The sequence below is a fragment of the Delphinus delphis genome, chromosome 6 (genome assembly GCF_949987515.2).
Source record: "Delphinus delphis chromosome 6, mDelDel1.2, whole genome shotgun sequence".
NCBI classification, from domain to species: Eukaryota; Metazoa; Chordata; class Mammalia; order Artiodactyla; family Delphinidae; genus Delphinus; species Delphinus delphis.
In genome coordinates this window covers 20,926,305-20,952,175 of record NC_082688.1, presented here as the reverse complement: position 1 = coordinate 20,952,175, position 25,871 = coordinate 20,926,305, and the positions used below count along the sequence as shown (strand labels likewise).

Below are 25,871 nucleotides of genomic sequence, written 5' to 3'. Positions count from 1 at the left end.
CTCTCTAGAGTGAGTTGACTGTAAAATCAACTTTTCAGTTGACTGAAAATGCTTGGGAAAGGCTCCAGGCCAGAGTCACTGGACCCATCAGCTCTTAGGGAATAAAGAGGAGTTCTTCTGTGGGACGGTGAGGCCCAGGGGACTGGATGTGCTCCTGGGGGATTGATTTTACTGTGGCTCCGTGCTGGGTCTTCCAACGTATTAAACTTAACAAAATTTGGCAGTGATGCCTAGAGATGACCAAGGAGATATTCACAGGGTGCAGTGGTGAGAATGAATGTTCTTCATTACAACTCTTGTGCTCGGTTACCTGTTTGTAGACCTGACTTTAGGTGTGTACGAATGACCTTATGATCTTGGTGGGGCATTCTAGAGTTGGAACACAGTAAGGAAGGACACAGAACAAAACTGTAAAGTGGTCGCCTCTGGTCATGGAATTGTGGGTGTGCACTTCCTTTTTTATTGTTTTGTTTACCACAGATACTAGAAAATAGAGATAAACACTTATTAGTACTTTATTTTTCTTTCTAAGTCAGACCCTGAATTTCACAGAGGAAAATCTTACTACAGACTCATAGTTGGGGTTTTATTGGCCTGCATATTTTATGAGCACTGTATGTCCTATAACGGACTAGATTTCTTTCCAGAAATTCACAGTAATGTCTGTGGCCCAATTTTAACAAGTGTGCAGAATTCCAAGGTGAGTGTGTTTTGCTAGCCTCGTTCCCAGCTCTACTTTTTCTCTCTGTCCTTGTTTTTCTTTATCTTGCTCACCTACTTCTAATTTATGTCATTTGATCATATTCCACATATCGCTCTATCTTTTCTAGAACAAGTGGTGGTAAAAATAAGTAAAATAATTATCAGGTCAGAGAGTGTGAGCATCCTTCTCTTTCATGATGGTTTTTTTTTATGTTATTGCTTTCCAAAGCATCAAACAAATTTTACTGATTTATTAAATCCCCTGTCCTTAAAGGAGCTGTTTTAAAAAATGAGTTTTGTGTGTGTGTGACTATAAGTATTGTATAAGAATGTTAGAAAGTTTGGAAATAGAGTTGAATGTAAAGTTGTCATCATAAGTCCTAGATTTTTCTTCTAACTTTTTATGTCGAAAATTTCAACACCAATGAAATCATAAAATATGTATAATTAATTTTATATCCTGCTGTTTTTCTTCAAACTATTACTGAAGCATTTTTGTCATTAAAAATGTTTTACAGACATGATTACTGATAACCATAGAATAAATATACCATAATTTCCCTGACTGTTTTTTAATTGTTGGACATTTAGGTTGCTTTGAATTTGTTATTTTAAATAATATTGCAGTGAACATCATTATAACAGGTATCTTTGCCACAGTTTAAAAATGATTTTCTAATGATAGATTCCTAGAAGTAGCATAGCAGCAATTTTATATATATGTATACATGTATGCCATAAATAAAGGAGATAGTTCAGGTGAATATTTTCAAAAGCTTGCAATGAAGACAGACTTCTTATCAATGACACTAAAAGTAGCAACCATAAAGGGAAAAAATGGATGAATTTGACTAATAATTTTAAAATTCTGTATAATAAAAGCCATTTGGCAGTTATGATAGGTAGATCGCTGTAAAGAGCTTTCACAAATGGAAAAGACTAGACTCACAAATATATAAAAAGACTTCTCACAAAAGAAGAAAAATATACAGCCAACAAACACTTGAAAGGATGTTCAACCACGACAGTCATTAAAGAAACAAAAGTAAAACAAAGATGACATGTTATTTTTCAGTTATACTTCCATCAAAGATAAATAAATAAATAGTCTCAGTATTGAGACTATATGCTAAGAATATAAATCAGTCTGTAACTGGAAACAATTTGTCGATTAAAGATACGTATACTCTTTCATGCATATTCTTTCGTAATTTCAAGAGTATTATCAGTGATGTTTACCGTAGTATGGTTTATTGATTGAAAAATTGGTAACAACCTAAGTGGGGATTTGGTTTAATTATGGTATCTCCATGTGTGTTAAAGATAGATCTGAACTTACTGACACAGAAAGATGTCCAAGATATATTAAAGAGACATAGGAAAACATGAGTGCCTGTGCATAGAAAAAAACATGGAAAGATATAAACCATAATATTAATTGCATTTATCTCCATTTAGAAGGATTATGGCTGATCTTTTATTTTTTATTTCTTTAATCTTCCTGAAGTTTTAAAATAAGTGTGTCGAACCTAAATAAATAGAAGGAAAAAAAAAGCAGTTGCTTGAAAGTGAAATTGGTTACAGCAGAAACAAAACTTGTGTTTTATCATACACACTGCTTTTTGTAGTTACCAAAGATTGATTTCAAAGTTAGAGTAGAAATGTTCCATAGACTATAATTTAATGAAGTGGTTTTGCAAGCCATAATAAAGAGGAACAACCAGTGGATATCATGTGACAGAAGAGGACAGAAAGTAGAGCCCTCTATTAGTTCTGTTTACCATGAAAATGAGTTGCATTCATTTGTCACCCTTCAAAATCGACCTTTCCTGAGCCCATAATCATCGACAAGTCCCCAGACAGAATCTGCTGGGGGACTCCGTGCGGTCTTGAAGAATGCCCCTTCCAAACTGCCTCCTTACTGTTGAGGAAACTGAGGCTCCGGGAGGCTTGGTGGCATCTCAGGGATGCCAGGACTGCTCATGCCCCTGCCTCAGGAGGAGTGCCAGGCTACTGCTGCCAATATTTCTGTCACCCTTATGCCTAAAGATCCATCAGTAGTGATTTGGATTTACCTGTTCTATTTATTTTTTTCCCTCTCTCTGCCTCTCTCCCTCTCTCTCTCTCTCTCTCTCTCTCTCTCTCTCTCTCTCTCTCTCTCTCTCTCTCTCTCTGTCTCTCTAGTTCGGAAATGCTAATTCTTTTGGGGAGTCTTCTAATAAATCACAAATGCCTAAATTAAACAAATTTCCCCATGTCTTCCCACCCCTACCCCTGCATCATACGGGAAGGTTGTGTTTCATGGGCGTATGCCGGTGTGTGAAACTTTGAAAAGGGGAGAAGAGGCAGAAAGATTGTTAGTTGGGGTTTAGTCCAAGACTGAGTCCTTTAACTTCACAGTTTTGCTCAGACCGTGAGCCTGGCTTCTGGGAAGGATGAAATCATAATTTTTGATGCCAAAGCTGTTCACTGGCTGCTGCTTTGAGGGATGACTCTTGTTCATGTGTTTTTTAAGTTACTGTCCTTTTAAAAAATTAATTTTTTGTCTACGTTGGGTCTTCGTTGCTGTGCCCGGGCTTTCTCTAGTTGTGGCGAGCGGGGGCCACTCTTCATGTGGTGCGCGGGCTTCTCGTTGCTGTGGCTTCTTTTATTGCAGAGCACAGGCTCTAGGCACGCAGGCTTCAGTAGTTGTGGCACGTGGGCTTCAGTAGTTGTGTCACGTGGGCTCTAAAGTGCAGGCTCGGCAGTTGTGGCTCGCGGGCTTAGTTGCTCCGCGGCATGTGGGATCTTCCTGGACTAGGGATTGAACTCGTGTCCCCTGCATTGGCAGGCAGATTCTTAACCACTGCACCACCAGGGAAGTCCCTTGTTCGTGTGTTTTTAAGATTTTCTTGGTTCCATGGATTTAAACAGACTTTTGGCTTGAAAGATATCAATAAATTTATAAAATGTAGTTTGAACCATTTTTATCTTGTGCTTTAACCTCTGAGAACTGTGACGGTCATATAGTCGGTACCCTCACAAGGAAAAACGGCTTATCTGAGACATAATTTTGGTTTGGGCAAATTAATGTATAAAAATCCTGCTTTGGTATAAATTAATTTTATTTAATATTGGTTTTTGTTATCAAAGTGTTGCAATCACATTTCAGAAAACTTAAATTCAGGGAATTTTTTTTTTTTTTGCAATACAATGATATTTTACAATTATTTCCTTCTAGATTTAAAAAATCATCTAAAATACAATGTAGTTTCAAGCTTATGGTCCTGGCAGAATATGGAAGAGTGGGCAAAACCTTTTCTGTTTTCACCTAGTCTGGTTCCTAAATGAGCAGGTGATCTGTTATCTCTACTTTTTGCTTGTTTCCCCTCTGCCTTTGGCAAAACTTGTCAGCATATTTAGCAGACGGTGGAGACTTTTTTTTTTTAAAACAGATTCACAGATTTGGATTCAGTAGCAATATCCTCAGTGGAATTATTCTGCTAAAAGAAATTCTCAGAGTTAAACTTGGAGGAAATGAATCAAATGTTTCCAAGCACAATTCTGAGGGATAGTTCCATTTCCTGAGATAGGGGGAAATGAAACCTCGACATTTTCATTCTAGATCCTTGAAATTTTTAACTGCACCCCGTGGCCCGGACTTGTCATTCCGTGTTGGTAAGCCCTGCCACTTGGCTGGTGCGTTTGGTGGAAGAAAAGTGTGTTCTTGCCCAGGTTATTCAAAGAGAGCTTTTTTCCTTCCATTCTGCCAAGGTATGCTACTCTTCCCTTACCCTGATTTTGTTCCACTGTCCTCATTTGCAGAGTACTCGGGTGGAGTTTGACCTGCCAGAATATTCTGTTCGTCGAAGATACCAGGATTTTGACTGGTTGAGGAACAAACTGGAAGAATCCCAGCCCACTCATCTCATTCCCGTAGGTACTAAGTCAGTACAGCTTGTTACTCACTTTTCCTGCCTTCTCTTTTCTGACGGTGTTCACTCAGCTCTCACCCTTTAAACTATGGATGAACTCTACCTTACATTTCATACCAGATTCACCCATCAAATGTACATTTTATGGATGCTGTATAATACCGTTCACCTTCAGGGTTTTGATTTCTGATTCGCTCTACAGTATGCTGGTTTCTTGGGTGGGTTGGGTTAGATTTTCACTTTTATTATAACAATTTTTCACTTTTATTATAACAATTTTTTGAGGTGTGGAGAATCCTAATTCTCATTTGCTGCCTCCTTAAAGACTGTTCCACCCTTCCTAGACTCCATTCTTGCGGTTTGGATAGCTGCCCCCAGGTGGAGAAAGATGTCTCCGATTACAGCTGGCTGGGCTTTCTTTAGACGTGGGTAATTCTGAGAGCAGGAATCTAGCACACGATCCACTCAACCACAGTTTTTCCTTTAAGAAAACAAACCAAAAGCCAGTTAACTATTTATTGAAGAAGCATACTATTTGTTATTTTAGCTACACATTTTAAAAAACAAAACTAGAGCAAATAAAATTTAGAAGACTACTTAAAATCAACATGTATTGAGTACTTTTCTACTTTTTAATTTTAGTGTAAATAACTGTTTAGACCTCAGATGTTTCTTGGGCTTTGGGGCTTTGGGGCAATTTGGATCATAAAACTCTTCAGCAGGGCTTTATCTTTCAGGAAAAACCTTGGCTGGGTAACTTCTTAGCACTGCCAGTTTTCCTGCTACCACTGCATCTTCTAGTCTTCCCTTCATGGTTGGAAAAGGCTGACTGTGCTGTGAACGCACTAGCAGTTTTCTTAGTTTTCAAGGCAGAAGTGGCCACGTTGCTAGTGCTGTGATGGGGATGATGGGTTTTGCTTGGGGCTCCATTCTTTCTCAGGGAAACCACTGCCCCCCCACCCCACCCCACCTATTCCCTCTGCTCTCCAGGCCTGAGGTTTTGCTTTTCTGTCTTCTAATCACTTCAAAACATGCCAAAAAAGAAACTATAGTTTTAAACAGTTGGAACTATTCCTCAAAATCTTAATGTGGCAAAATTGGCAGCTAGTGAAGTTTTTAAAAACAGACTTTTATTTTAGAACAGTATTAGATTTACAGAGTTACTGCAAAGATAGTACAGCAAATTCCCATAGACCCTACACCCAGTTTTGCTTATTAGTGTGGCGCATTTGTCACAAATAATGAACCAGTAATGAAACATTATTATTGACTGAAAGTCCTTTATTCAGATTTCCTCGTTTTTTGCCTGCTGCCCTTTTCCTGTTCCAGGGTCCTATCCAGGGTAACGCATTACATTTAGTTGTCATGTCTCCTTGGTCCCAGGCTCCTCTTGATTGTGACAGTTTCTCAGGCTTTCTTTGTTTTCGATGACCTTGACAGTTTTGAGGAGTACCAGGCAGGCATTTTGTAGAATGTCCCTTCGTTGAGATTTGTCTGATGTTTTTCTCATAGTTAGCCTGGGGTGATGTGTTTTGAGGAGGAAAAGCACAGGGGTGAGGTACCATTCTCATTACATCATATGAGGGGTATATACTATCATTGACAGTATTTTATCACTGTTGATGTTAACCTTGATCACCTGACTTGAGATGGTGCTCATCAGGTTTTTCCACTGTACAGTTACTCTTTTTTCTCTCCCTCTCCGTACTGTACTGGAAGGAAGTTGCTTTTTATGTGTAGCCCACACTATGCATGAGGGGAATTATGCAGCACTTCCTGGCAACTAGGAGTATATGAAGTTTGGTACTTAAAGACCAAAGGTTAGACAGCGACACCTGCTGGTGAAACGTAGTAGACTCACGCATAGACACTGAAGCCAAAACTGAGAGAATGGAAGTCTCCAGAATGCCCATGGTGGATCCAGAGTATCTTTAAGTCTGGTTTCCTATGGTCTGGGTAAAAGCAGTGAGTAGAAACATCTAGAGAATTAAATTCTTGATAACTTTTTAGTGCATATCTGCGGTGGAGAGAGATTTAATGTAGGAGAACATCTCTGACGTAAACGTGAAAGTCAGACTGCAAACAAACTCTTTCCCCCCCACCCCCAGAGAAATTCGTCTTACAGCAGCTTTGCTGGGAGGTATCTGTTATTAATAATCGACTTTGGTCCTTTTACTAGGCCTTTTTGCTGCCCTTGGGAAGATGAAGGGTAATAAGATAGACAAGGGACTCCTGCCCAGGGGAGTTAACTATCAGATGGAGACCCAGTAAACATGTAACATAATTATTGTTTAAATTCTCATTTCTTTTTTTTTTTAAAGCTTTATTGAGGTATAATTCAGTATACCATACAATTCACCCATGTGAAATGTACAAGTCAGGGGCTTTTGGTATATTCATAGAGCTGTGTAACCATCAGCACAATCAGTTTTAGAACCTTTTCATCACCCCCAAAAGAAACCTCTTACTTCTTGCCTGTTGCTTCCAAATCCTCTATATTCCGCATTGCCTGGCAACCACTACTCTACCTGTCTCTATAGATGTGCCTGTTCTGGACATTTCATGTAAGTAGAATCATACACAATGGCCTTTTGTGACTGGGTTTTTTTTCGTAGCATAATGTTTTCAGGGTTCATTCATGTCGTAGCATGTGTCAGTGCTTTGTTTTTATTGTCAAGTAACATTCCATTCTATGGATATGTCATATTTTGTCTGTCCATTCACCTTTGATGGACATTTGGGTTGTTTCCACTTTTTGGCTGTTACGAGTAATGCTGCTATGAACATCCATGTGCAAGTTTTTGTGTGCACATATGTTTTCATTTTTCTTGGGTCTATACCTAGGAATATAATTGCTGAATCATGTATAACTCTATATTTAACCTTTTGAGGAACTGCCGGACTGTTTTCCAAAGTGGCTGCATCATTTTACGTACGCACCAGCTGTGTATGAGGGTTCCATTTTCTCCACGTCTGCATCAACACCCGTTATTATCTTTCTTTTTGATAATAGCCACCCTAGTGGGTATGAAATGGTGTCTCTTTGTGGTTTTGATTTGCATTTCCCTGACAGCTAATGATGTTGAATTTTTTTTTAATGTACCTTTATTATCTTCCTTGGAGAAATATCTGTTCAGATCCTTTGCCCATTTTAAAATTGGGTTGTGTCTTTTTATTGTTGAGTTAAAATGGTTCTTTATATAATCTAGATACTAATCTCTTTCCAGATATATGATTTGCAAAAATTTTCTCCCATTTAATGGGTTGTCTCTTTATTTTCTTGATGGTGCCCTGTGGAGTACCAAGTTTTAAAATCTTGATGAAGTCCACTTTACCTATGTTTTCTTTGTTTGCCTGTGCTTTTGGTGTTTTAGCTAAGAAACCATTGCTCATTCCTAGGTCATAAAGTTTTACACCTATGTTGTCTTCTAAAAATCTTTTTTTAAATTATTTATTTTTGTCTGCATTGGGTCTTCGTTGCTGCGCACGGGTTTTTCTCTAGTTGCGGCGAGCGGGGGCTACTCTTCGTTGTGGTGCGTGGACTTCTCATTGTGGTGACTTCTCTTTGTTGCGGAGCATGGGCCCTAAGCACGCGGGTCCAGTAGTTGTGGCTCATGGGCTCAGTAGTTGTGGCTCACGGGCTCAGTAGTTGTGGCACACAGGCTTAGTTGCTCTGCGGCATGTGGGATCTTCCTGGACCAGGGCTCGAACCCGTGTCCCCTGCATTGGCAGGCAGATTCTTAACCACTGCGCCACCAGGGAAGTCCCTTCTAAAATTTTTTATGATTTTAGCTTTTAGAAAATGTAGGTCTTTAATCCGTTTTGAGTTTGTTTTTATACAGTTAGTTTTCATTTCTTTAACCAGTGAAGCTACATATCTTCTTATGACTTTATTGAATGTTGGCATTTCTTTAATGAATTGCCTCTTTATTTTTCTATTTTTTTTCTTAGTGGTTTGTAAACACTCCATATCTGTGAAGGAAATTAACCCAGTTGAGAATATCTATTTTTTTCTTTAGTTGTCTTTTGTCTTCAGCTTGACTCCATGAAAGATAACATCCCTTCCCTCCCAGCCAAGTTAATTTTTCCCTTACAGTTTCTGGCTTTGAAGCTTGTTTCTAACCTAGGATGTTAAAAAAAAAAAATGTTCTGTATTTTCTTCTATTACTTTTATGTTCTCATGTTTTATATTTAAATCTAGAATTTTTTCTGATGCGAGATGGGAGGATCTTATTTTTTTCAGATGGTGAGTTGTTCCAGAACCATTTAGGAGTAATCAGTCGCCGGTGTAATCGTTTGTGTATTAGACTATGTCATGCATTAGCTTTGTACATTTTGGGGCTATTTCTGAACACTTTGGTTCATCGATCTCTTTTCTGTTTCGTGTGGTGTCCCTGCTACACTACTGAATCATTACAAGTTTACAGAACGTTTCATCATCTGATTGGATAAGCCCCCATCTATGCCCACAGTAGTCTTTGTTTCCCGAGACGTTCTGCCTATTTGCACGTTTTGTGTTTCCGGTGAATTTTAGAATCTTTTGGATCAGTTGGAGAATGGCGGGTGGTGGTGGGTTCTTGGGGTTTTCTGTGGGTTTTTCTTTTTGCCAATTTTAGTTATAGCCGTGGTTAAAAATATGTGAGAATTCCGAAGCTTTCAGAGTCTATTGCTTACGTTGTGAGCATGGAGATAAAGTTCCCACTTGTTTTGAGCTTCACTGGAGCCATGTGAAATTGTAGGTGAACAGCCAGCCAGACTGTGGTTCTGGGGAGGCCCCAAGTTCTTTCATCTGCCTCTCCGCATTGGCTGTCCTGAGACCTGCCCTGTTTCCAGCCCCTGTGGCTCTGAACTTGGCAGCTTCTGGGGCTCTACTGGGGAAATCCAACCCCTTACTTCCTTAGCCGACTGTTCCCTTGCCTGAGTCGTGTCACAAGATGGTTGATACTGATGGATTTTTCTCTCAATCCAATCTTTTCTGCTTTGTGTCTTTAACAAATTCTGTCCTGTTAACAGTACCTTTATATGTTCTGGTGCTGCAACAGATTTTTCTATTTTTATATGGCTTTGTTTTTCTGGAATTTTAAAAGCAGAAAGAAATAATCATATGTTCTTCAAATGCCAACCTAAAACTAGAACTGTGCTGGATGTGTTATGTTTGTCATCTCATAATGGCAATTCACTTTGGTTTTCTTTGTAATCTAATAGTTGGAGCCACCAGAGAGTCTTCATTGTGACGTGGTTTTTGCTTTTTAATGTATTTTTTGTCTCAGAAGTTGGTTTTAACACCGCTTCATTTACTGGGGCACAAATAATTACACAGCAGAGAGATTTCATGACTCAGTGGATGCACATTTTGAAGATGAAGCAAATACATTTATTAAAGTCTTTAGTTTTTGATTTCACTTAGAAATTTAATGTTTGCTTCAGTTTTTATGAAGGGAGCTTTGCTGGAAGGATGCATTTGTATTTATTATGGACCCAGTTTTGTTTTGGGTAGTGGTAAACTCATGGGAATTAATAGGAAGAGATTTGTAATGCAGCATTTGTTTTTCTTAATATGAAATAATCAGTAAGAAGTCTAACTTCACTTTCTAGTTGGCTCCTTTTTCTCATACTGTTAAATATATATGCTTTTAGCTTACCAAGTAGATAAGTTAATAAATAGTGAATCATTAGTTGAACTTTCCAGTACCTGAATTAAATCAGGTTAATTAATTAATTAATCAGGTTAATTAATTAATCAGGTTAATTAATTAATTAATCAGGTTAATTAATTAATTAATTCAGAAATGAAATTGAGTTATTTATAGTGAGGCGGATGGACCTAGAGTCTGTCATACAGAGTGAAGTAAGTCAGAAAGAGAAAAACAAATATCGTATGCAAACACATATATATGGAATCTAAAAAACAAACAAAAAAATGGTCATGAAGAACCTAGGGGCAAGACGGGGATAAAGATGCAGACCTACTAGAGAATGGACTTGAGGATATGGGGAGGGGGAAGGGTAAGCTGTGACAAAACGAGAGAGTGGCATGGACATATATACACTACCAAACGTAAAATAGATAGCTAGTGGGAAGCAGCCGCATAGCACAGGGAGATCAGCTAGGTGGTTTGTGACCACCTAGAGGGGTGGGATAGGGAGGGTGGGAGGGAGAGAGATGCAAGAGGGAGGAGATATGGGGATATATGTATATGTATGGCTGATTCACTTTGTTATAAAGCAGAAACTAACACACCATTGTAAAGCAATTATACTCCAATAAAGATGTTAAAGAAAAAAAGGGGGGGGCGGCAGGCAGGGCTGTGTCCCTTCTGGAGGCTCTAGGGGAGAATTTGTTCCTCCCCTTTCCAGTCTCTAGAGGCCGCCTGCATTCCTTGGCTCAGACCTCTTCCTCTTTCTTCAAAGCCAGCAGCATTGCATCTCCTCTCCTCTCTGACATCTGCTTCCATCCTTGCATTTTTTTTTTAATTGAGATAAAATTCACATAACATAAAGTTCACCGAAGTGTATAAGTCAGTGGCTTTTATTATATTCACAATGTTTTGCAGTCACCACCATCTAATTTCAGGACATTTTCATCACCCCAAAAAGAAACCCCATACCCATTAAGTAATCACTTCCCATCCCCTCTTTTCCCCAGCCCAAATATCATGAATAATGTTTGAACATTTGTTGTACAAGTTTTTGTGTGAAAACTTGCTTTCAATTATTTTGGCTGTATACCAGGGGATGGAATTAATCGCTGGATCACATGGTAACTCTATGTTTAAGTTTTCGAGGAACTGCCAAACCGTTTTCCGCAGTGACTGTGCCATTTTACATCCCCGCCAGCAAGGTATGAGGGTTCCGACCTCTCTATATACTTGCCAACACTTGTGATTTCCTTTTTTTTTTTTCTTTTATAGCATCCTAGTGGGTTCAGAATGGTATCCCAGGTGATTTAAAAAAAAATTTTTTTGGCTTAAAACATGTGGAAGTTTTATGTTTAGTCCACTTCCCTTTTTTGCTTTCTGTTCTCAGTATTTACCAATTAATACAAATAGTTGGCATTCATTCGATATCTACCATGTGCTGGGAGCTGTGTTGAACTCTTTCTTCACTTGTATTATTTCATTTACAGAGTGTAGATGCCCTTGATTTTACCAGCAATCCAGATTCCTATGCATAGACAACCCAGAAGGTAATTATAAGGGTGAGGCAGAGAGTAGGTATATCGCTTTAAGGAAGCTTGAAATAGGAAGAAACAAATTTATGAAGCCATGTACATTTGGCAATAATGATGCTTATTACAGAAGGAAATTCTGTTCGCAGAAGGATTCACCCCAGGGTTCCTTTAACTAGCAAGCTCCCCTGATTCATTAAACAAAGTTCAATGTACTAAATCTGAAGAATGGATAACTCTTTTCAGAAGGTTATCTGTTACGTGAAATGAGGCATACCTAACTACTTATTTGCTCATTAGGCCTTTTCCCTGAGTCCTCTTCAGCATAGGCAAATGAGAGTATGCCCAACAGGACTCCTGAGATAAAAATATCCACTGGGTTTGGTAATTACAAAGTCACTGATCATCTTTAAAAGAGTGGTTTCTACGTGAAGCAGGGGTAGGGCAGAGAAACGCAGCATTGAAGGCAGTACCAACGATGGCTTCGTTTTGGGGTGAAGAAAGGTTGGGGGTTGAGAAATCAAGGGGAAGAGTGGAAGTAAAGGTAAATGATTCTTTTCAAAAAGGTTGAATGAGACAGGAAGGAGAGTGGAGACGATGTAAGGTCGAGAGATAGATATTTTTTTCTTCAGGTAGAAAGAGAACCAACCATGTTTTTGTAGACTCAGAATAGAGCTGGATGAGGGGATGTTGAAGATAAACAGTAGAGAAGGTATAATTAATTGATGGTGACAAGGTGCATGATAGTAAACTAATGGGTCAAGGACACAGATGGAGTAGTTAGCTTTGGGGAGGGGGCTGTTCTCTACAGCCACTTGAGGCACAGAGGCAAAGGTGGCACCCAGTAGAGTCTTAACTCTTGAGATCTAAAACATAAGGGCTTTCCAAAGCTCTTCAAGTCGAGGCTGTTGAATTCTCTCATACCGAAGTGCTTCCTTTCCAGCAGTGCTGGTGTTGCCAATTCCTAAATATTTGAAAGCTTTCGTGTTATAAATTGGGTTGCTTCTTGGCTTTCTCACTCTAAGTGCTTAGGTCTCCACATTGCCTAAGTCCGTGTTCCTGTATCTTATTTATTTCAGCATTTGTGTGTGTGTGTGTGTGTGTGTGTGTGTGTGTGTGTGTGTGTGTGTGCGCTTGGGGGTCTATAACTTAAAAGAAAAAAAAATCTCTATTTTCACACATTACAGAGTTTAAGGAGGTTGCAGACTTAAATGCTTGTTCCAGTTTTTCAGTCTCCTCGTCAACACTTGTTCTTTCCTTTCCTGTCTTTCTCTGTCTCTATTATGGTCATCCTAGTGGGTGTGAAGTGGTATCTCACTGTGTTTTTTTTTTTTTTTTAACATCTTTATTGGAGTATAATTGCTTTACAGTGGTGTGTTAGTTTCTGCTTTATAACAAAGTAAATCAGTTATACATATACGTATATCCCCATATCTCCTCCCTCTTGCGTCTCCCTCCCACCATTCCTATCCCACCCCTCTAGGTGGTCACAAAGCACCGAGCTGATCTCCCTGTGCTATGTGGCTGCTTCCAGCTAGCTATCTGTTTTACATTTGGTAGTGTATATACGTCCATGCCACTCTATCACTTCGTCCCAGCTTACACTTCTCCGCCCATGTCCTCAAGTCCATTCTCTACATCTGCGTCTTTATTCCTGTCCTGCTCCTAGGTTCTTCAGAACCCTTTTTTTTTGGATTCCATATATATGTGTTAGCATACAGTATTTGTTTTTCTCTTTCTGACTTACTTCACTCTGTATGACAGACTCTAGGTCCATCCACCTCACTACAAATAACTCAATTTCGTTTCTTTTTATGGCTAATATTCCATCGTATATATGTGCCACATCTTCTTTATCTATTCATCGGTCGATGGACACTTAGGTTGCTTCCATGTCCTGGCTACTGTAAATAGAGCTGCATTGAACATTGTGGTATGTGTCTCTTTTAATTATGGTTTTCTCAGGATATATGCCCAATAGTGGGATTCCTGGGTCATATGGCAGTTCTATTTTCAGTTTTTTAAGAAACCTCCATACTGTTCTCCACAGTGGCTGTATCAATTTACATTCCCACCAACAGTGCAAGAGGGTTCCCTTTTCTCCACACCCTCTCCAGCATTTATTGTTTGTAGGTTTTTTTGCTGATGGCCATTCTGACTGGTGTGAGGTGATACCTCACTGTAGTTTTTTGTTTGTTTGTTTGTTTTTTTGTGGTACGCGGGCCTCTCACTGTTGTGACCTCTCCCGTTGCGGAGCACAGGCTCCGGACACGCAGGCTCAGCGGCCATGGCTCATGGGCCCAGCTGCTCCGCGGCATGTGGGATCTTCCCGGACCGGGGCACGAACCCGTGTCCCCTGCATCGGCAGGCGGACTCTCAACCACCGCGCCACCAGGGAAGCCCCTCATTGTAGTTTCGATTTGCATTTCTCTAATGATTATCTCACTGTGGTTTTGGTTTGTATTTCCCTAATGACTAATGATGTCGAGCGTCTTTTCATGTGCGTTTTGGCCATTTGTACATCTTCTTTGGAGAAATGTCTACTGGGTCATTTGCCCTTTTTTAAATATAAATGTTCTTTTAATATTTCATAACCAAAACATTTTCTAATTGTGCATTAGCAGATACTCTCTTTCCCTGTGGTGGCAGTAATGAGGAAGGCCTTTTAATCAAGCTGCTGTGGAAATAGGTTAAAGCTCAAGGATCCCTTGGAAGCCAGGTAGTTTTAAATTGCCGACAATATTGGCTCAGAGTAAATGCGATGGAGAGATTTATTTGAGTGAGGAGTAAAGGAAGTTATATTATTAAGAACCTTTAAGCATAAACCTAAACAAAAAAATTGCCTTAGAAAAGGTATTTTTTTAGATACACGGGTTTCCCTAATGTACTTATTTTTTCATTCACCGAATTCTTTTACCCCTTGAACTGGGAGTAGGATGTTAAGATATTTAAATAAATTTTTGTGTGGCTGATGTTGTCTGACTCCTTTCCTTTCTTTCTTATCTTGCCTTAACTTTCCCATTATATCACCTGTGCATCAAGCAACGTAAAGATAACTATACCGTCCGATTTACCGGTAGACGTTAACTGACTGTTTTCTGTGTTCCAGGGACCATGCTCTACTGTTTCATTTCTTGTATTATAAAATTGACTGGGTAGTTGTGATTTACTCCATGGGTATTTTTTTTTCAGAAATATTTATACTGATGACTACATAAAGATCTGACCGATGAAGAAAGACTGTTCTTGACAGATGGTCCTAGGACTTATTTGCTAGCCTGGTTTTTCTCTGCACTTCCTTATCAGTTACTCTGAATATTTTTGTTCATGTCATTGTAGCCACTTCCTGAGAAGTTTGTGGTAAAAGGTGTTGTGGATCGTTTTTCAGAAGAGTTTGTGGAGACCAGAAGAAAAGCTTTGGATAAATTCCTGAAAAGAATTACGGATCATCCTGTGCTTTCTTTCAATGAACACTTTAATGTTTTCCTTACTGCTAAGGTAAGCAGAATTTTTCATGTTCCTCTCCCAGGTTAGCATTCTTTGGGCTGTTTCTTAAAAGCTGTTTTGATCTCTCACAAGCCACCCCCGTAGTGGGTGTCATAGAATTGCTCTGGGTTTGTTTTTTTTTGGTTTTGTTTCTGGTGCTCATCGGCCCTGGCACGGTTTCCATGTTAGAATTTAGGAGAAATATCCCCCTGCAGCAGTCAAGGAAGTTAGAATAGTTTCACTTACCAAAAGCAGGGATAAGTGTTTCCCTACACACTTAACCGGCGATATTACTGGGTGAGGCCGTTCTGACCAACGGTGGGCACGAAAGGGAAAGAATGTTTATTGAGTGTTTGGTAAGGACATATTTCACAGGAACCCTGTGAGTATTTGCTTGTAGCCTCATTTCACAGGCAAGGAAACTAAAGTTCAGGGCGTGTGTCCGGCGATATTACTGGGTGAGGCCGTTCTGACCAACGGTGGGCACGAAAGGGAAAGAATGTTTATTGAGTGTTTGGTAAGGACATATTTCACAGGAACCCTGTGAGTATTTGCTTATAGCCTCATTTCACAGGCAAGGAAACTAAAGTTCAGGGCGTGTGTGCGAGTTCAGCTGGCATCACTAGGATGTGAAATAGGGTCATTGTGGCTCCTGAGGCCACAGTTTGCACAGACTGCCCGACCAGGAGTAGTTGAGCATTACTTGCCCACGGCCAAGTTCCTAGCCAGTGGGCATTTCCCAGGCACTTGCCAGGGAAATAGTTGGGGCCTACACAGCGGCCAGATTCTATGTATTCAAACTCAAGCTGGCGCCCCCGACTTTTCTCTGAACTTCCCTGTTGGCAGAACTGACCGGCAGTCTGAGGTGCTCGACTCTGATTGTCTGCAGATATGGGAGCTCGTGTTCAGACTCCTGTGCCAGCTTCCCTCCAGCCCCATCTGTTTATTTTCATGTATCCTATTCTCACATTCAGGCCATAGGTAATTCATTCCATGTTGGCAAGGGTATTAAGGCCCAGGTACTTTTCAGTTTTCTTTTTCAAAATGGCAAAATGGAGAAATATTTACAGACAGCATCAGTTGCCGTAAAGACGTTGGAGGGGATGCCATTCTCCGGACGTAAGAGCCACCTGGCAAAGTCCTCCAGGGTTGTGGGTTTTCTTTTTTACTTTTTCCTGGACCTCAGTTGGCACTTAGCCTCCTTGATGACATTCCTGTTCCTCTTCTTTTTTTCCTGGAAACCTTTCCCGCACAGGTCAAACTTGTGTTCTTTTTAAAAATAAGTATTTCCTGGTGAACTGCTTCTCGGACGTAGTTCTTCCAGTGACTACACAAAGTAAAATCCACTCTCTTCCCCAAAAGTGCAGCTCACTGTTTCACCCAGATTAGTGGTTCGTTGTCCAGGCAGGCCCTCAAGTTTCGTCATTTTTATTGAATAAAGAGACAAAGGAGGAGAAAGCTTGGACCCCCGGTCATTAGGAATTTGTGTAAAGAATAAGTAGGAAAGGTGGTTTTTTCTTTTTCTTTTTTTTTTTTTTGGGGTATATGTGGTGTTCATCTGTGGACCAAGCAATATGAACTGATTTTATTTTTAATTTGCTCAATTTTGTCACTGAAGTATAACATACATAGAGAAAAATATACAAATCACAGCTCAGTAAATGATCACAAAATGAACATACCTTTATAATCACTACCCAATCAAGACAGAAAATCCCCAGCACACTGGAAGCCTCTCTCATCTCTGCTCCCAATCACTACCACCCCGCTCCTCCCCAGGGTAAACAGTATCCTGATTTCTATCATCAGAGATAACTGCTTTTTTTTTTAAGCCCTTCAAAGTCTTAATCAAAATCTAACTTGACGTGAGTGAGTACGGGGGAGTTGGCTTGTTTAAAAACAACAGCCTCCTGCCTTAGTTCAGTTTTATTTGCTGAAGCAAATGCACTAAATAACCTCATCTTTTCTTTTATTTCTTTTTAATTGTGGGAAAATACACATGACATAGAATTTACCATCTTAACCATTTTACAGTGTACAGTTGGGAAATGTTAAGTATATTCACCCTGTCGTACATCTACTCTCCAGAACTTTTTATCCTGCGAAACTGAAACTTTGTACCCACTAAACAATAACTCCCCATCTCACCCACCCCGTACCCCCATCTTTTAAAACGCTTTGAATAACTTGGTCCTGTCCTTAGATAGGCCACTGACATGCTCTGCCATAGTGAACGCAGAAGCTCTCCTCTTCCTTGTGATGACATGATCTTACCACAAATTAGAAGCGTCCTTAAGAAGAAACCACTGATGCTGGGGGAGGTGGAGGATGCTTAGTATCAGCTGTGTTCAAATCAGTGTTTTCATTGTTGGCAGAATGGGTGCAGCAGTCAGATAGGTACGACTAAATAACTGTACTCAACACGTTAATGAACTTGGTTAACTGGGGATTCTTTGTAAAGTGCTACTTGAAGTAGAGTTTATGCAGTCCAGTGAGTCCATTTGGATCGAACCCTTATCCAGAAAAACATTGTGGAGCAATTCCTAGAACTCCAGGGCTTCGGTTACGGTCTTGTGAAAGCCTGGTGCCTACAGGGATGCTTTTATCTAGAGTGTATGAGGTTAGAAGGGGAGATAAGATCATTATTTTATTAAAAATGTTTTTCTTTGGCTGTGGCATGCAGGATCTTAGCTCCCCAACCAGGGATCGAACCCTCGCCCCCTGCAGTGGAATTGCAGCGTCCTAACCACTGGACCGCCGGGGAATTCCCCGAGATGGGATCCTTAGAACATTGTCTCAGGCAGGTGGCATAGAAAGGAAGGACAGAGATGGAGGAGGGAGCTTAGAGGAGGTTGCTGCCGTTTTTAAGATCAGTGAGCTTCGCATATATTTCACATGCTGACGGATTAGAAGTTGGAATTATAGACAGGAGAGAAGGGATGGTTGAGAGGGCAAGGGCCTTGGCTGGTGGGGGGAGTGTGGACAGGAGAGGGCAGAATCAAGAGCAGAAGTGAAGGCTTTGGCTGCATGGAGGAGGAGGACGTGAAATCAGGAGGGATCTACATTTCAGGCACTTTTGGAGACCTGAGCCTGGGATGGTGTGTCACGTGGGAAGGGGCTGTCAGACAGCTGTGTTAACCTCTGCTCTATCCCTACATGAGGCGAGGTCACCAGAAAGCAGTGGCCTTGTGCCGTGTTCCCTTCTCTCCCTGTAGACCTGTCCCTCTAGGACTGGGAATTATCATTCTGTTAGTATCGAGGGTAGACATAAGGAACAGACACCTGCATCTTCTGTAAAACCACTTTTGAAGGCACCATTAAAGTAAGTGACATAGAACAACGGGAAGATACTGAAGATTCCCCTTAGCGATTAACGATAGGAAGAAATTTATTTTACCTGGCAGACTAATATGCTTTTTAGGTTTCAGTTCAGTGGATTGTGCAGCTGAACGTATTTCCCATTAATGTCTCAACCAAGAAATCCAGGGTAAAATGTTTTGTCATTTGCAGCATCTCTCCTTGGCCTGGGTTTTGTAGCACCACCTTTCCTGTCACTGTCTCCTGCTTCCCACCCTCCACTTCCCTTCTATGGCTTTGGTTAGGATATAAATAAATGAAGGGAATGAATCTCAGCTCTTGAATTTTGCTCCTAAAGACAATTTAGGATCTTTTGTATAGGACAAAGGGACACTTTTTTAAAAACTTGTATTTAAACAGTTGTGTTTAAAGGAAGGTGTGCTGGGTGAGTGAACCTGACTGGAAAGGTAGGAGTCCAGCTCTGTATAAAGAGACCTGGGCGTAAAGGTGCAGGAGTATGAGCGTGGTGGCTGTGATGGCTGTGATGGCAAGGAGAGGAGACGTGTGTGCGTGTGTGTGTGTGTGTGTGTGTGTGTGTGTGTGTGTGTGTGTGTGTGTGTGTGTGGTGAGCGCCTTAGCCTAACTCACCTCCTTATCTTCTGAGTCTTCCATTTCCAAAAGGAAGCTGCCTAAAGGAGTTGGCTTACTGAGTCCTGCCATGTGAGCAGTCGAGCCCTTTGAGTTTGTTTGTTCATATGTCATCCTTAGGACCTGAATGCCCATAAGAAGCAAGGGATGGCGTTGCTGACTCGAGTGGGTGAGTCGGTCAAGCATGTCACTGGCGGCTACAAGCTGAGGAGTCGGCCTCTCGAGTTTGCAGCCATAGGCGAGTACTTAGACACATTTGCGCTCAAGCTGGGAACCATTGATCGAATAGCCCAGCGGATCATCAAGGAGGAAATAGGTGAGCTCTCTGTTGAGTTCTTGATCAGGCCCAGGGGCCACGTTTGCAGAAATGGCATTCATTGCGCCAAGCAGAATCAAAATGCAGAAATGCCGGAGCAGCAGAACCAGGCCACATTTTGCTTATAAAAGTAATAAATAAATACAAGAAGCGGGGGAGGTAGTTGTGACCAGAGTATAATTTTGCACCCCGTCCCTTGCCCTGCATTTCATCCTTGTGTTTGCTTTCCCCATAGCAAACAACCACTCTGAGCCTCTAGGCTTTTCCACTTTTCTCTCGCTCAACTTCCCTTCATCCATAGCAATGATCATTTAAAAAATAAACTTAAGTATCTTTTCTGGCAGAAAGATGGTTCAAAATGAGAGCAGTGTTTGCCAAAGTTACTATCCTAATGAGCCTTCAGGCTTGAAATTGATTCACCTGCCTACCCTTGCTTCATTTCAAACCCACTCTTCCTGACCCAGGGAGTTATGAGGCCTTTGTTCTTGCCACCACTTCCTCCCCACCCTTCTCATGGCCACTTGCTTTTTCGTGTCCCAGAATGTTGGGGCCCTTTGTTTTCTTACACGTATGTAGGCCAAATAGACCTGAACAGTGTTAATGATCATGCTGGCATGTGATGTGAAACACATAGAGAAGGATTCTCCAGTAGTTGCCATCCATTGGTTACTAAAAAATGGCAACAACATTTTGTTGTAATGGCAAGAATCCTGGTGACAAATGATAGGCCAGGTTTTTTTGTGGGGGAAATCAAACAACATTTTTCCTTGTTCCCTGTGCTTTGATTCTCCTTTACCTGCTGCTGGTATCCTGTAGGGCCTGCAGGTTTTGGAAATGGCTTTAGGTACCATCTACACCTAAAGATCATGTGGGGTAAATTCTGATGGGACCAAGGTGTTGGGGTGACCCCTGAATGAGAGAGTTGAGTCTGCTTAGGTAAGACCACATTTCTTGTATCAACTGTTTCCTAAAATTCCATTATTTTTCCATTGTGACTGATTTTTTTAAAATTTTTAAAAACACCCCCCTAAACCTATATGAAATCCTACCTCCATTGCCTGTTAAAATATGGCTTCACTGTAGGGGTAGGTGAGTAGGTTTCTAGGAAGATATTTGGTGGATGTAGCTCCCACCACTTTCCCCCAAAGGCATTGTGGTCCCCATTATCCAGAGGCATGACATTCCTATTATGGAGTAGAGTTGATTGATGTTATAGTGTTAGATGTAACATCAGCTTTTGGAGATTAAAAAAATTGGTTATAAACAGTGTTGTGTTTAAAGGAAAGCATACTCAGAGAGCTCTTGGCTGCATTGGTTATTGAGTCAGTAATACCAGTGATTGATACCCAGCTGATCTTAATTGGTTTCTCTTCCCCCTTTAGAGTACCTTGTAGAGCTGAGAGAATATGGGCCTGTGTACTCCACATGGAGTGCGTTAGAGGGGGAGCTGGCTGAGCCCCTGGAGGGTGTGTCAGCCTGCATCGGCAACTGCTCTACAGCCTTGGAAGAGCTGACAGAGGACATGACAGAAGACTTTCTACCTGTGCTCAGGGAATATATTTTATACTCTGACTGCATGAAGGTAAGCTGACTCACTTCTTGTGCACTTAGGTACTTTCTTTGTTGTAGTCGTTAATCAAAAAGTAATTGAATCCGTGATGAAGAGTGACCCCAACTCGCCACAGCTGGAGAAAGCCCATGCACAGAGATGAGGACCCAACACAGCCATAAATAAATAAAAATAAAATTAAAAAAAAAAGTAATTGATTATTGCCTATTTGCATGTGGTACAGATTTCCTTCTTCCTGGGTGGGTAGGATCAGACGTGGACTGACCTCATGGACATGTAAAAAGAACACATGGTGAACCAAGTGTGTGAATTAAATGAAAGAAAAAAAGTTTGGAAGAGATTCTTTTTAGTGTTCTCTGAGAGTTTGAGAATAGCATCTGCTGATTAAGAACAGTATGTTGTGGAAAAAGAGCAATTGGATAATTAGAGCTCTTGGAGGTTAAAATACGATTGCTGAAATAAAATTGAAAAGTAAAGTTGGAAGATGAGGCTGAGGAAATCTGGGAAAGTAAAACAAATTTTAAAAGTAGTTGGAGGGCTTCCCTGGTGGCGCAGTGGTTGGGAGTCCACCTGCCGATGCGGGGGATGCGGGTTCATGCCCCGGTCTTGGAGGATTCCTCATGCCACAGGGAGGCTGGGCCCGTGAGCCATGGCTGCTGGGCCTGCACGTCCGGAGCCTGTGCTCCGCGGTGGGAGAGGCCACAACAGTGAGAGACCTGCGTACTGCAAAAAAAAAAAAAAAAGTAGTTGGAGAGAGGGCAGACAGCAGAAGCAAGAAGAAGAACTACAGTCCTGTAGCCTGTGGAATGAAAACCACATTCACAGAAAGATAGATAAAATGAAAAGGCAGAGGACTATGTACCAGATGAAGGAACAAGATAAAACCCCAAAACAACAAATGAAGTGGAGATAGGCAACCTTCCAGAAAAAGAATTTAGAATAACAAGAGTGAAGATGATCCAGGACCTCAGAAACAGAATGGAGGCAAAGATGGAGAAGATGCAAGAAATGTTTAACAAAGACCTAGAAGAATTAAAGAACAAACAAACAGATATGAACAATAGAATAACGGAAATGAAAAAGACACTAGAAGGGATCAATAGCAGAGTAACTGAGGCAGAAGAACAGATAAGTGACCTGGAAGACAGAATGGTGGAGTTCACTGCCATGGAACAGAATAAAGGAAAAAGAATGAAAAGAAACGAAGACAGCCTAAGAGACCTCTGGGACGACATTAAATGCACCACATTCGCATTATAGGGCTCCCAGAAGAAGAGAGAGAGAAAGGACCCGAGAAAATATTTGAAGAGATTATAGTCGAAAACTTCCCTAACAAGGGAAAGAAAATAGCCACCCAAGTCCAGAAACACAGAGAGTCCCTGGCAGGGTAAACCCAGAGAGAAACATGCCAAGGCACATAGTAATCAAATGGACAAAAATTAAAGACAAAGAAAAATTATTAAAAGCAACTAGGGAAAAACAACAAATATCATACAAGGGAACTCCCATAACGTTAAAAGCTGATTTCTCAGCAGAAACTCTACAAGCCAGAAGGGAGTGGCACAATATATTTAGACTGATGAAAGGGAAGAACCTACAACCAAGAATACTCTACCTGGCAAGGATCTCATTCAGATTTGACAGAGAAATCAAAGGCTTTATAGGCAAGCAAAAGCTAAGAGAATTCAGCACCACCAAACCGTCTCTACAACAGATGTTAAAGGAACTTCTCTAAGTGGGAAACACAAGAGAAGAAAAGGACCTACAAAAACAAACCCAAAACAATTTAGAAAATTGTAATAGGAACATACATGTCGATAATTACCTTAAACGTGGATGGATTAAATGCTCCAACCAAAAGACACAGGCTTGCTGAATGGATACAAAAACAAGACCCACATATATGCTGTCTACAAGAGGCCCACTTCAGACCTAGGGACACATGCAGACTGAAAGTGAGGGGATGGAAAAAGATATTCCATGCAAATGGAAGTCAAAAGAAAGCTGAAGTAGCAGTACTCATATCAGATAAAATAGTCTTTAAAATAATGTTACAAGAGACAAGGAAGGACACTACATAATGATCAAGGGATCAATCCAAGAAGAAGATATAACAATTATAAATATATATACACCCAACATGGGAGCACCTCAATACATAAGGCAACTGCTAACAGCTCTAAAAGAGGAAATTGACAGTAACACAATAATAGTGGGGGGGGGGGCGTCCCTGGTGGTGCAGCAGTTGAGAGTCCGCCTGCCGATGCAGGGGACACGGGTTCGTGCCCCAGTCCAGGAAGATCCCACATGCCGCGGAGCGGCTGGGCCCGTGAGCCATGGCCGCTGAGCCTGCGCATCCGGAGCCTGTGCTCTGCAACGGGAGAGGCCACAACAGTGAGAGGCCTGCATACTGCAAAAAAAAAAAAATAATAATAATAATAGTGGGGGATTTTAACACCTCACTTAAACCAGTGTACAGATCATCCAGACAGAAAATTAATAAGGAAACACAAGCTTTAAATGACACAACAGACCAGATAGATTTAATTGATATTTATAGGACATTCCATCCGAAAACAGCAGATTACACTTTCTTCTCAAGTGCACACAGAACATTCACCAGGATAGATCACATCTTGGGTCACAAATCAAAACTCAGTAAATTTAAGAAAACTGAAATCATATCAAGCATCTTTTCTGACCACAGTGCCGTGAAATCAGAAATAAATTACAGGGAGAAAAATGTAAAAAACACAAACACATGGAGGATAAACAATACGTGACTAAATAACCAAGAGATCACTGAAGAAATCAAAGAGGGAATCAAAAAATACCTAGAGACAAATGACAATGAAAACACAATGATCCAAAACCTATGGGATGCAGCAAAAGCAGTTCTAAGAGGGACGTTTATAGCAATACAGTCGTACCTCAAAAAGCAAGAAAAATCTCAAACAATCTAACCTTACACCTAAAGAAACTAGAGGAGGAAGAACAAACAAAACCCAAAGTTAGTAGAAGGAAAGAAATCATAAAGATCAGAGCAGAAATAAATGAAATAGAAACAAAGAAAACAATACCAAAGATCAATAAAATTAACAGCTGGTTCTTTGAGAAGATAAACAAAATTGATAAACCTTTTAGCCAGACTCTTCAAGAAAAGGAGGGAGAGGACTCAGATCAATAAAATTAGAAATGAAAAAGGAGAAATTACAACAAACACTGCAGAAATACAAAGCATCATAAGAGACTACTACAGACAACTCTATGCCAATAAAATGGACAGCCTGGAAGAAATGGATACATTCTTAGAAAAGTATAACCTTCCAAGACTAAACCAGGAAGAAATAGAAAATATGAACAGACCAATCACAAGCAATGAAGTTGAAACTGTGATTAAAAATCTTCCAGCAAACAAAAGTCCAGGACCAGATGGCTTCACAAGTGAATTCTATCAAACATTTAGAGAGAGCTAACACCCGTCCTTCTCAAACTCTTCCAAAAAATTGCAGAGGAAGGAACACTCCCAAAGTCATTCTATGAGGCCACCATCACCCTGATACCAAAACCAGACAAAGATACTCCAAAAAAAGAAAATTACAGACTAATATCACTGATGAATATAGATGCAAAAATCCTCGACAAAATACTAGCAAACAGAATCCAACAACACATTAAAAGGATCGTACACCATGATCAAGTGGGATTTATCCCAGGGATGCAAGGATTCTTCAATATACGCAAGTCAATCAATGTGATACACCATATTAACAAATTGAAGAATAAAAACCATATGATCATCTCAATAGATGCAGAAAAAGCTTTTGACAAAATTCAATACCCATTTATGACAAAACCTATCCAGAGGCTGGGCATAGAGGGAACCTACCTCAACATAATAAAGGCCATATGTGACAAACTCACAGTAAACATCATTCTCAAGGGTGAAAACTGAAAGCGTTTCCTCTAAGATCAGGAACAAGACAAGGATGTCCACCCTCTCCACTTTTATTCAACATAGGTTTGGAAGTCCTAGCCACAGCAATCAGAGAAGGAAAAGAAATAAAAGGAATCCAAATTAGAAAAGAAGAAGTAAAGTTGTCACTGTTTGCAGATGACATGGTTTATACATAGATAATCCTAAAGATGCCACCAGAAAACTACTAGAGCTAATCAATGAATTTGGTAAAGTTGCAGGACACAAAATTAATGCACAGCAATCTCTTGCATTCTTATACACTAACAACAGAAGATCAGAAAGAGAAATTAAGGAAATAATCCCATTCACCATTGTACCAAAAAGAATAAAATACCTAGGAATAAACCTACCTAAGGAGGTAAAAGACCTGTACTCAGAAAACTGTAAGACACTGATGAAAGAAATCAAAGGTGACACAAATAGATGGAGAGATACACCATGTTCTTGGAAGAATCAATATCGTGAAAATGACTATACTATCCAAAGCAATCTACAGATTCAGTGCCATCCCAATCAAATTACCAATGGCATTTTTTACAGAACTAGAACAAAAAATCTTAAAATTTGTATGGAGACACAGAAGACCCCAATTAGCCAATCCTGAGGGAAAAAAATGGAGCTGGAGGAATCAGACTCCCTGACTTCAGACTATACTACAAAGCTATAGTAATCAAGACAGTATGGTACTAGCACAAAAACAGAAATATAGATCAATGGAACAGGATAGAAAGCCCAGAGATAAACCCACGCAGCTGTGGTCACCTAATCTATGGCAAAGGAGGCAAGGATAT

General features: G+C 40.4%; 1 protein-coding gene across 1 annotated transcript in view; it reads left to right on the top strand.

Annotated features, from left to right (window-relative positions):
- SNX30 (sorting nexin family member 30) overlaps positions 1 to 25,871 on the top strand; it is a 105,002-nt gene that overhangs the window by 52,232 nt on the left and 26,899 nt on the right. The window contains exons 3-6 of the mRNA XM_060014313.1: positions 4,507 to 4,617; positions 15,124 to 15,282; positions 19,336 to 19,531; positions 20,914 to 21,113. Coding sequence (XP_059870296.1) covers positions 4,507 to 4,617; positions 15,124 to 15,282; positions 19,336 to 19,531; positions 20,914 to 21,113 — 666 coding nt within the window. The remainder of the gene's footprint in view (positions 1 to 4,506; positions 4,618 to 15,123; positions 15,283 to 19,335; positions 19,532 to 20,913; positions 21,114 to 25,871) is intronic.